Consider the following 12,672-nt stretch of genomic DNA (forward strand, 5'->3'; position numbering starts at 1 on the left):
GAACAGATAGAACAGTGACAGGCACACACTGTTACTTACATTGATGCAGCAATAAACAATCAAATGGGATGCTCTTAGTAAAAGCTATGTATTCTTCCCAACAAATAAGGGAAATTTTTATTAGAGAATTTGGTATTTATAAGTTTAATACATCTGAAATAGGCAAGATCTTTTCCTTCCAGGACAAGTCCATTGATAAAAAGTTAATCTAAATTTTTTAAATGGAATTTTTTTAGGGGGTAAGTCATTTCTGTTATGAATTTTGCTCCATGACTCTCCCTTATAATAAAGTACAGTTTAACAAAACTAACCAATGGAGACTATACTTCTTTAGAGGATGAGAAGCCAATCAATTTAAAGATTTAGGGTACAACCAGAAAACAAGGTTCTTTTGACTGTGTATCTTTGCTTTAGAACTTGTTTCTATTTGTCTGGGAATAATGACTTCTGCTTCTGTATATTCTGTTCTACCTAGCTAGAACAGGAGTATGCTGAGCAAAGTTGGAACCCAAATGCTAAACTACCTTGGCTGCATCATGTTTTTATAGTCTCAGCTACTAACACTCACCTCCATTGGATCATTTTAGGCATTTTATCAAACAGTAGGCATTTTATAGCTAAAAGCTGCTTACCCAGGAATGCCTTCCTTCATAGAATATATTACATAAGATGTTGCCAGGCTGTTGGAACAAGTGAGAGATAGCTAAGAGGCATGGCAGATAGAAAGCTAGACTTGGAGTTAGGAAGACCAGAGTTCGACTCCGACTTCAGACAGGCTTCAGTAGGGTAGCTGTATTGGACAAGTTGATAAATTCTCAGCCTTCGTTTCCTTACATGGAAAATGAAGCTAATAGTAGCAGCTATCTCTAGGTTGCTGTGAGGATAAAATAGGAATTTGTAAAGTGCTTTACAAACTTTAAAGTGCTATAAAAATGCATGTGATGATGATGCTTTTTTACTTGTTAGTTTGGAACTGTCAGTTGGTATCTTCAACTAAAGTTTCACTCCAACTTTTACTAATTCAGAATTGCTGGAAATATTTTTATATAATAGGCTCACTTTACAAGTCAAAACACTATGTGCTATTTTTTAAAAAAAGAGTCACAAATTTAAGCTTAATTTGAACAGTTATTTTGTCTAATTTTAAAAAAACAGTAGATGATTTTTTAAAAAAGGAAAAAAAGGCATAAGAAAAATTAAACCAAAGGTCCCTAAAAACACTAGATGGTAGCCTCAAAGTTCTTTTCACTTAATAAACATCGTTAGATGTCTCTATTACCATATTCTTACCTAACAAAGGGAGATTTTTATTCTCTATATATAATACATACACAGACTCTTTTCTCTCAACCCTCCACCTTTACATACTCCATTTAAAGCAAGTTTTCTTCTTAAAAGAATTTCAACTGTTGACCTGGTGAATTTTGTGAGACCCAGTAAAGCTAAGTGGATGAGGAACCACCCCAAGATAATACCCAGGTACTGCCACTTCCTTCTTGTGAAAATCCTGTGTTTGTGTGTTTGTACACACAGCCTTTAGATATATATTCTATATATTCACACTGCATACTTCCCAGCTGTTTAGTATCAGAATAGCTGTTCTGACCCTTATTCTATAGCTCTCATGTGAATTGAAACACTGTAAGTCAATGTAGATGCTTAGATTCATATCCCATGTTGGGTTCACTGTCTTTAAGGAAAACTATGTTGCTGTGGGCAATGTTGAATAGGACTGTTTCTTTAAGTCTTGAAAGGGCTGCTTGGTAAAATAAAATCCAGTCTAAGTACTGGGAGGAAGGGGAAAAATGGTATATCATTGAAGCTGAAATCAGCAAAGTTTTAGAAAAGGTGAATCTAGTGGTTTATATAAGGTGGGAACATCCAAAGTCTCTGATCTTCTCAAAATCTTAGTTACTGGGGGATGATAGGAGATGAATGAGTGAATGTGAGGGCCAGGAGCTGGAGTTAAACCCACCATCACAGCTGGGGGGTGGGGAGGGGAGTGGGGAGAAAGATTGGGGGAAGAGAGAGAAAGTCAGCTTTACAGGAGGCCAGCTTCTTGCAAGTTAAAAGATAGTGAAAGAAAGAAAAAGATAGAAAGAGAAAGAGCAAGCACCTGATTATGAATGACTGGGAGAGATAATCGAGAGGGCAAAACACACAACACAATGATTGTAGCTAGGTCTTCCATTTATTATGACAAAGAGAAAGGTTTTTATAGAAAAGTATTTATTAAGTATTACAACATGTAAGAAGCATGACTTTCCCCACAGAATATTGTTTATGAAAAGACTTTACCCAAAACATTTCTATGACACTTCTATAAACCCAAACAGTTGAGAAATATTGACAATGACTTGGGGGTTTACAGGAATCAGGGGAAAATCGAGTCTGGGTCATTTGGTCATGATATTACAAAAGCTTCTTTGGTCATCAAAATAATGAACAACTCAAGGATTTCTGTGGAGTAAGTTTTCAGGAGTTCTCTTTATCTGAACTTCAGTCTAGACAATACTTTTGAGCTGCTATATTAAGATCCAACCTTGCCATGAAATCCCAGGCAAACTCATGAGCATGTCTTTGATGGCTGCTTTTTTCAATGGGTCTAATTTGTCTTAGGTTCCTTCACAAGGGGATATCCACTGTGATATGTAGAGAAGTTTAATCTGTAGTCTTATGGTCTAATACAGTAAAATGATAGAGACTACCTTGGTACTATTTTAAAATCAAGTATATACTCATAGATTAGAAATTCTATCCTGGACCAGTTCCTTATCTAATCACATAAGCTTTGGGGTGAGAAAATACAGTCACAAAAACTGAGGCTTTATCATTATTTAAAAAGGTAGACATTTACTCTATCAGATGTTGAAATTTATATCTTAGAGTACTCTGAGGTTTATTGGGCTTAAAAAATGCTTATATATGTATACCTTGATATATATTGTTCACAATATATATGTAATTAATATTTATATACCATATCACATATATCATGCACAGGTAAATTAATAACCAATTATCTATGACAAAAATACATTATTCTGTATATTGAAATTAGGTGATTCCAGTATCCTAAGTTGTGGGTTCAGCAATAACTAAGTTTAGGTATAAAATATAAACTCCTTATTAAAAAAAAGGCTGGTCTGATGGAACACCAGCACCAAGTATCAACATTTCCCATCTCCTCATTGCTTGAAGCCTACTACAATTCTCTACTGGAAACACTCGATTTATTTTGGCACTTCCAAGACAGCCAAGGGCATTTATTTTTAGTCTTGTTCATTCCCACTGCTTGCTTTAACTCCAATCTTTCTACACAGACTAAAATGTAGATTAGGATTCCTAATGCCTGAGCTAGCATGCCAGAGTGGCAAAATAGTTTTTAGTAAAGGGGGAGGCAGGTTATATTTGGGGGAAGGGGCAAGGTTAAGGGACAAATGCCAAAACTGTTAAAAACTACTTTATATTCTAGCTCTAAGTCAGGTGTTCTGGAGAGAAAAAGATTGTACAAGGGTCATTTTAATACTGGCCAGTTAATAGAGGAAGGCATAGCACACCCTGTCAAGAAAGTTGACCTTTCTCATTTAGGTATCCTAGATTAAAGTCTAATCTCTCTCCGTCCCTGGAAAACTCCTAGTTTGCTCCCATGTCACTATTTACCAAAATAAATACTGGATATCTTTTTGAGGAGTCTGGCAGAAGTTGGTGGCCTCTCAGTGCTGCTGGTTAGAGCAGGTTTTCCTCCTCAAGTCTGAACTGCTGACCTGATGAATATTAGGGGGTACATTAAGGCTAAGTGGATGAGGGAACACCTCATACTGACTCCTAGGCACTGCCATTTCCTTTTGTTTGTAAAAGGACCATTTCAATACAGTAAAGCCTCATTAAATTCAGAAGCCACTAGTTAAAAAGGTGATATTTGCTAAGCTAAAAAGGCAAGGTACAGCTTGTCTCTTAACTGAATTAATATAAAATATGGGGGTGGGGTGGAAGATATTTAACCTACTTAAAAGAAACTCCTTACAAATAGAACCATCCTTATCTATATTGCCCAATAGGTTGGGTGCTGAAGCCAGTTCTAACAGATTGTTAAATTTTCAGTGTAATCATTTATGCCCAGGAAATCAGCAAATGCTACAAAATCAGGGCTTGGGTTTTTGTTTTTTTGTTTTTTTGTTTATTTGCCAGCAATTGTCTAGACTTAAGTGATGAAAAAATGTTAATAATGCCTATTAAACTTAAAAGTTTATCCTGCATGGTTCCTCCTTTCCCTTGAATGATTGATTAAAAAAATAATAACCTTACATTCTCTTTTAGAATTGATACCATGAATCAATTCTAAGGCAGAAGAATGGTAAGGCTAGGCAATTAGGGTTAAGGGACTTGTTCAGGGTCATGCACCTAGGAATTGTCTGAGGTCACATTTGAACCCAGGATCTCCTGTCTCCAGGACCTGGCAATTCCAATCAATTGTTAAATAGTTTATCAGTATACCTCTATAGTATAAATCTAGTAGGTCCTCTATTTAGCTCTGCTTTAGCCATTATCCAAGATTATTTGGGTCAACTATAAGATAACTATGCTAATGTGATCTTGGTGTGTGATTTTAGAATGCAGATAGTTATAACTGTTCTGGGCACACAAACAGGATTAGTGAGCCTTTTGGGTCCTGAATCATAAGAAACAGGAGAGATCAAAGCTTTGCAATCATGGCTAGAAGTTAAAGGGGATGATGCCCTTACACTGGCTATTTACATGTTTATATTAAAGGACAGTATTTGTTTCCAAATATTAAGTTTAGATACTTCTATGAGATAGATTTTCTATTGAACTATGACTGGGGACATGATGGCCTAAGAGGGAGACTGTGGATTTTCTTTCTTTTTTTTTTTTTTTTAAATTTTGGTTAGATCTAGATACCTATCTGATAATAAATTAATAAGAAAACATTTTAAAGCTTGTACTTCAGACTAATTGCAAGGGAAAGCTGGACTGAAAAGTTGTAACATCAATAGGATGGATAGTATTTGAAAGTTGTTGTAGGGAGTACTTAGATAGGAGTAGGGGGTTTTATTTTAGTTAGGAAGGTTTGAGTTTGAGTCATACCTGACACATGTTGGCTATGTGATCTGAGGAAATTTACCTAACTTCTCTCTGCCACAAAAAATGCTAAGGTTTTACAGAACAGTTATCAGTTTACATTGGTAGAAAGAATTACCTCTCCCAAAGTATAGGTCCAAACAAAAAACACATTTTACTAATGTTACCAGATCTTAAGCTGACATAAGTCCATAAATGGTTTGTATCCATCTATTCTACTCCATCAATATCTAGCAAATGCTTTGTATGTTAGAATTTTGAATATAACTAGCATTCTAGTAGGCAAACCATCGTACTGCCCTTCATTTTATTTTAAAAACCTAACCTTCTGTCTTCATTCTAAGTATCCATTCTAGACACAAATATGGCAAGTGCTAGGCAACTGGGGTTAAGTAACTTAACCAGGTACACAGTTAGGAAGTGTTTGAAGTCTAATTTGAACCCAGGTCATCCTGATACCAGGCCTGGCCCTTTATCCACACTAAGCCACCTACTAGCTGTCCCGATTGTCCTTCATTTTAAAATACATTTGCCAAGGTTCTTAAATGAAGTGATTTGATAGTCTGAGGCAGTCCTGTACTTAAGACAACTTTAAAGTCCTACAACAGAGACTAGCTGGTATCCATCATGTTGGAGAGTAGGTAGAGAATACAATATACAAAAGAGCATGAATCTAGGAGTCAGAAGAGTGAAGTCTGTGTTCTATTTTCACTACTAATTTGGAAACCTTGGGAAAGTCATAGAACATCTATGAGACACTGTTTCCTTATTTTGGAAATAGGAATAATTGTACTATTAATTTTAAGCATGAAGATCAAATGAAATTACATGTGTAAAATACTTTAAAAATCAAAGCACTTTAAACCAATTATGCTAGATTTCCTCAGGAGAATGGCTTAACTCCTTTTCTTGTACTGGAGACTCTAAAAATCTATCTCCAATCTACTTTTCTAATCAAATCTACTGCCACTCTTCTCTACATGAGCTCTTCACTCAAATGAAGTAGACTGTCCACTCAAATCATAAGCATTTCCAACTCTATGTCTTTTATATACCATGTAAGGAATTTTGTCTTTTCCCTACTCCAATCCATTTTCCACATAGCCATCAGCGGTTGTCTTAAAGTTTATAGGCCACATATTTCCCTACTCCAGCTCTAGTGGCTTCCTTTTATAGCTAAAATTTTTAAAATTCAAAGATATTTTATTTTCCTAATCACATGTAATAATTTTCAACATAAGTTTTCTGAAATTATAAGAGCCAAATTGGCTCCCTTCCTTGTCTCCCCCCTCTCAAAGATGGTAAGCAATTTGATCTGGATTATACATTTATTATCATGCAAAACACACTTCCATATTGGTCACTGTGGTAAGAGAATATTCACATAAAACCAAAACCTGTGCTTAGCATTTAAAATCATTCACAACCTGGCCCCACCCTCCATTTCTAGTCTTGTTATAACTTATTTCTCCTTCATGTAGTCTGACATAGAAATACTTTCTTTCTGTTCCTTGCATGAGATCATCTTCCATTTCTGAACTTTTGCATTGGCCATAGACTAACTTCTCACATCTGCCTTTTAGATTCCCCTCATTTCTTTCAAGGCTTATATTGAGGACAACTTTCTACACGAAGTCTTCCTTATCCCACTGGTGATAGTGACTGATCCCAACCCATCCCTAAAATTACCTTATGTCCCTCCTCATAAACTGTAAGGTCCTGGAGGACAGGGATTGTAATTTCTCTTCATATCCTCTCTGCCTAGTAGGGTGTCTAACAAGTGGAAGATTATTGATTAACATTTTCCATTCAAAAAGATTAAATACCTAACCAAAAAAAAAAGCCTAATGAAATGAACTGAGGATGAAAAGTAATACTCTAAGGGGGAGGAACACTGAAGAGAACAAGATTGGTATGCAAAGTAAAAGTTAAATTTTGATAAAGAAAATTTTAGATTTTTAAAGATTTTACCAGAATCCACTTGAATTCCATTGACCTATTTAGATCCATCCCCAGTTCCATCTCTTAAAAACTTGCTGAGTATTGAAGCCATCTCCTTTCCACTTCTATATCACCTCTCCTAACTAGAAAGAAAGTTTACAGGCAGGAACAGTTTCTCATATCAATATTTTAGCATTTGAAGAGTGTAAATTTCTAAACTTGCTAATCACACAGCATTTCGCAGATATTCATCTGTGGAATGGATAACCAAAGTGGTAATCAGGAGAATGGAAACTAAATGCTCTCAAAAGTGATCTATTTTATAAAGACATTAGGAATTCTTTTTTATTTTTTTATTTTTTGTATCATTGATCTCTTTGCAAGTAAGTGTTTTTAAACACAAAAATACTTAAGATCATAAAGGAAACTGATTATATTGAAATACAGCTATCAAAATAGTAAAAAGATAAGTTGTTAGACTTTGTGAACTCTATCCATAGATTTAACTCTTATTGGGAGATTAAGAGCCCAGTTTCCCATAACTTCTAAAAGCTAAAAGGATCACTTATTTAGAGAAAGAAGGGACCTTTAGAGGCTACCAAGTCCAGCTTCCTCATCTTATCTATGATATCCAGAGGAATGAAATGATTTGCCCAAGCTGGTAGAGGAAGTATTCTAAACTCCGAAGCCAGTGTTCTTTGCACTTCAGCATTGAGGATTAACACTTGTATTACTAGTGCAATAATAAGAGTTCAGGAGAAAGCATCTCAAGAGGGTAATCAGAAAAAGTCAGGAGCATGAAAACAATGTTTGTAACAGAGGGGAAAAAATCACAAATTAGGCACCCTAGCTTTTAGCCCATTAGGTTAATGCCCTGAAAACTGTCAGTGGGCAACTACAAAAGCCTCTTTTTTTATGCTACTTCAAAAGTCCTTGGGTATTAGAGATACTGCTTGGGTAAATAACTTAAGATATTTTCACCTCTGATGTAAATTTAAGACAACTAGAAGTGTATAACTTGACATTTAAAGTCATCTACTCACTGCCTGGAACACTGATTGCCAAGTGGCAGTCTGCAAAACTTAAAATGATCAACCAAGGTCTTACTTCTTTTCAAAGGGGGGAAACAACTTACTCTTCTCTCTACCTCTTGAATCTCCTTTCTGCCCCAAATCATGCTTCCCAACTTCAGTGTTGCCCAGCTCTGACTACAGAGGGCCAAGTTTATAATGACTAATTTAGCCTTTACTAGTTTGTAAGATAATTTGTCCTGGGAAAGTGGTCTAGCAACCTTTTGTCATCCAGGCTACATCAACATTTTAAAAAAAATATTAGTATTTCAGTGTATTCCCCCTATCCCTTACCCTTCTCTAAAATCTATTTAGTCCTATAATCAAAGACCAATATTTTTACAGAGTTTGCAACATTTTGTAACCATGATTCCTACCTCTCTGAGGAAAGAAGGGGTATATCCTCATGATTCATCAAGGTTCAGCTTCTACAAGCTGAATTATGAGAATAAATTTACAGGATTCCTTTAATTATAGGAGCAGTGAAACAAATACATGGGTACTGGCCATTTACTTTCAGGACTCATGACAATTGATTTCCTATGAAGCATATTAGCTGTGTGACCCTGGGCAAGTCACTTATTCCTGTTTGCCCCAGTTCTTCATCTGTAAAATGAACTGGAGAAGGTAATGGCAAATTACTCTAAAGTTTGATGATTTTTGTTTATTGTTGAGGAGAAAAGAGGTATCTAAGACACACCTATTGTTATTTTTCTAGAAATGATTTAAAAGACAATTTTCTTAGAATGTAGCATGTTTAGGCTCCCCCTACCACCCACCCTTACCCCCCCCTTTTTAGAATTGCCTGTTCTTTTCTTCTTACCTCTCCCTCAAAAAGATGATTATTTTAGTGGTTGCAAAACTGGCATATAGAAAAAGACTACAGGAAGAACCCAGAGCATATACCACTTAGGGAACTGTGTTCCTCTTCACAGGTTTTTAGTTGCTTTTGACTAAATGAATTCCATAGTTTGATACATTTTAAAAAATGTAGCATTGTTAACCCTAGAGCTCTCTCCAGGTAGGAAGGAGACAGGATGATGGCATGCCACTATTTCTTTGTAGCCACTAAGTAGAAACTGTAACATCTCTATAAAGCAAATAAAATTTAGTTGTGGTTAGGCTAAGACAGCCTCAATGAAAACTTTATTTAAAAATGCCTAAGTTTTAATATATTTATTATTGTACACAGAAACCAGCTTTACATATTTAGCATCACAAGCTTGTCATTATTTGATTGTAACAACTATGATCTTGAGGTTACTACCCTTCCTTTGCCCACTTTGGGGCAAAGAAGTTAAAGATATATGCCCTTCCCATACAAGATGCTTATATTTGTCTAGTAGTTTCAGTTACTTAAGCACTCACATTCTAGTTTTGTTTTCTTTTTCCCTGTACCAGGTCACAGTAATTTGTTTTGTTTTAAAGAGAAGTATAGAACTGAGGTTTAAGAGAACAACACAATATTCATCCTCAAACACAGGATTTCTTAACTTGGGGTCATGGGGTTTTTTGAAAACTGTTTCAATATAATTAGTTTTCTTTTTAATACTGTGCATTAAAAAATATATTCTGAGAAATGGTCTCCATAGACCTCACCATACTGCTAAGGAGGCCCAAAACACACAGGAAAGTTTAAAACCTCTGCTCTAGCAGTTTATAATGGATTAGTGTTCCATGTACAGATAATTGTTATTAGGTGAGCAAGACATGTAGAAATAAAGATAACTGTCCAAATAATAACTAGAGTAGCACTTTAAGATTTGCAAGATATCTTAATATATTTATTTACTCTTTTTGTCCTGGTAACAATTCTATTGGATAGGAGTATCTTAAATAAACTAATCAGTTTTTCTTTTACTACTCAACAGAAAGCCAAGGTCTGTAGAGGTTTAAAAGTAGATGCGGGGTGAGCAAGGAAGGGAGAGTCCTTAAAAATAAATAAATAATGGTCAGACTGGCATTTCTACCTTCTAGTATACTTCCTTCCCTCCCTCCAAGAGATAATCCACCTTAACAAGTTCTGGAAATGGTAGAACCTTCGCACACGCCTTTTACAACATTTCATGGCAAAATAGATTAAATTATTACTTGAAAATGTTAAAAGCTGGTCCTTACGGAAAAAATTTGATACAGTAACCAATCGCAGAAGGTAGGGGAAAGGAACCTGTCAGAATACAGAAGGATATTGTTTAGAACACTCTTTGGTAACCAAGATGAGAGTGGGCAGTTTTGAAGATGAAAGTTACACAGTACAATTTTTTGCACTTCAGATTTGAAGTTGTTTTTCTTTAAAGCCCAACTTCTATGGGACTGATCGACGATAGTTTTGTCCTCCTGCCTATAAGTAAACGCTGTCTGGGATCCCGAGCTTCAAGCCAGGGATTCGGACATTCTCCTTCCCCTACTCCAACTCTGCTGCCAGTAAACGGTCAACTTAGCGCCTCATCAATCCTTAAAAAACCCTTGGCCAGAAACTCCTGGGTCCTTCTAAGGACAAAGATGTTCGTAACTGAAGTAAGGGATATCATCGATCATCCAAGGTGTGAAGAGTAGTCCATAAAACCTCAGTGCCTGGGGTAGGACAACAGACACGTATCACCTTCCTCCTCCTCCCCTCGCTCCCAAAGAAATTCTACCACATAATCTCGTGCTATTTCCTTTTGCTCCATTGTTCGGAGAGAGCACTAATTACAGTCACTAGATTTCGGACTCTTTTCCAGTCTTGGAAAGCCTCCTGAGAAAGCCGCAGGACGACCAGAATTGAATTAAGTCCTGCATCTTCCACTTCCCCCTCCCCCTCAGTATAGAAGGCCCGGGAGCATTTTTATTGGAGGGTGGGGGGCATTTAGAGAAAGGAGGTAAGGATGGAGCTATCAGAAAGGACCTACTTTAAAAGCCTCTGCTCCCACCCCACATCCCAAGGAGCGACCTGCCCCCAGACCGGGACTACTCAAGCCTAGCAGAAAGCACAATTTACACTGTTCCCTCCCTTACACGAGCAAGAGAGAGAGAGAGAGAGAGAGACTCCGAACGTGCGCCTGCTCACGGCAGCTGTAGTACTACCCACTGGGCTGGGTACGACTTCACCACCACCACCACCACCCACTCCCTAACCCCCTAGCCGGCCCGTCCTCCCCCACCCTCAGGGTAGCTCTGGAGGATCACTCCAAGAAGCATTCGCACCAGGTCCTAGCTGGCCTTGCCCTTTACCTCCCTTCTTCCTCTTACTCCTTGGGGAGGAGAGAAAACCATTGTTGCAATCCTTCTGAAGCTCACGTTCAGGGAGTCCCCGAAGGGGGTTGATCAAGGAGAATATGATTTCTTTAGATCTTCTTGGATTTAAGAATGGTGCTTTTGGGGGGGGGGGGTGCGGGCGGGCGGAAGGGGGTCAACAGTCAAAGTGTGATTTTAAAGTCAGATCAGGATCACACCATCTCTCCTGTCGACCACCTCCTTTTCTCTCTTCCCACCCCCATGGCACTGACAGGCAGAGGGGGCTCTGGGGCGCCGCCAGGGTGGGCAGGGAGAAGACAGGAAGGGAAGGAGTGGTGAGTAGAGATGAGAAAGGGAAATCACACCTAGGGTTATTTCTCCAGGGCCAGCAAACTCAGGGTGCCCCATTCTCACTTACCCTCCACAGTGCTGAGCTCTCCAGACAAACACCACATCGCGACTAGAAGCCGGAGTCCCCAGAGCGAGGACGTGCCCATGTTGCCCGGCTCCTGCTGCTGCTCCTGGGCTGCTGGTGGTAGAGGTGGTGCCGACACCGCTCCCTGGCACAAGTTAGCAGCCCTTAGGAAAGGGAGACGGGGACAGGGCCTGGGGGTGGGGGGAGGAGGGGAAAGGGGGAGGGGAGGGAGAAGGTAAGGGAGTTAAGAGGGAAAGTGGGGGAGGGAAGAAAAGAGGACGTCCCCCTCCCCTACAACTTGCACAATATCCCCCCCTCCCCACTAACCAACCCACCTCCCCTCGCTGTTGCAGCTGTGCAAAACCCAGCCTGCTAACCGAAAATAACGCAGGCGATGCAGAGGAGGGGAAGGAAAGGGTGAGGGGGTGGGGAAGGGAACCGAGGAGGGAGCCGGAGCCAGGAGCCGAGCACAGCGGCGACTGAAGAGGGGGGTAAAGGGAGGGAGAAGGAGTGAGAGTGGGGGAGCGGGAGGAGTGGTCAAGGAGGAGGAACAGAAGCCGGCAGACTTCACCCCTCCTCCCCCCACGCCCGGCTCTTTTTATACACCCCAACCGGGTGCCTAAACCCTGTGTGTCTCTGTGTGTGTACGTATGTATGTATGTGTATGCGTGTGTGCATGCATGTCTGTGGTGGCTGCTGCTCCAGCTGCCGGGCCGGGGCTGCTCCCCTCGTCCGCTCGTGACTCACTGGGGCCCTGTGTGGCTGCTGGTTGGCTCGCGCGCCTCTCGCGCCTCCAATCCCCCGTGCCTGCCCTAATTTCCTGATCCAGGGAACCTGCCGCTGCTGCCGCTGCTGCCGCTGCTGCCGGCGCCGCCGCAGCTGCTGAGCGCTCCATACAGTAATTACTGTACCCTTCTGAATGCTCAG

The 12,672-nt window shown here is 39.3% G+C and overlaps 1 protein-coding gene across 1 annotated transcript in view; it reads right to left on the bottom strand.

Moving 5' to 3' along the window:
* Positions 1 to 11,990, bottom strand: part of VLDLR (very low density lipoprotein receptor) — a 39,091-nt gene extending 27,101 nt beyond the window's left edge. The window contains exon 1 of the mRNA XM_044657350.1: positions 11,749 to 11,990. Within this exon, the coding sequence (XP_044513285.1) occupies positions 11,749 to 11,827 (79 nt within the window). The 5' untranslated portion in view covers positions 11,828 to 11,990. The remainder of the gene's footprint in view (positions 1 to 11,748) is intronic.
* Positions 11,991 to 12,672: the final 682 nt, after the last annotated feature.

The sequence above is a fragment of the Gracilinanus agilis genome, chromosome 1 (assembly GCF_016433145.1).
Source record: "Gracilinanus agilis isolate LMUSP501 chromosome 1, AgileGrace, whole genome shotgun sequence".
Classification (NCBI taxonomy): Eukaryota; Metazoa; Chordata; class Mammalia; order Didelphimorphia; family Didelphidae; genus Gracilinanus; species Gracilinanus agilis.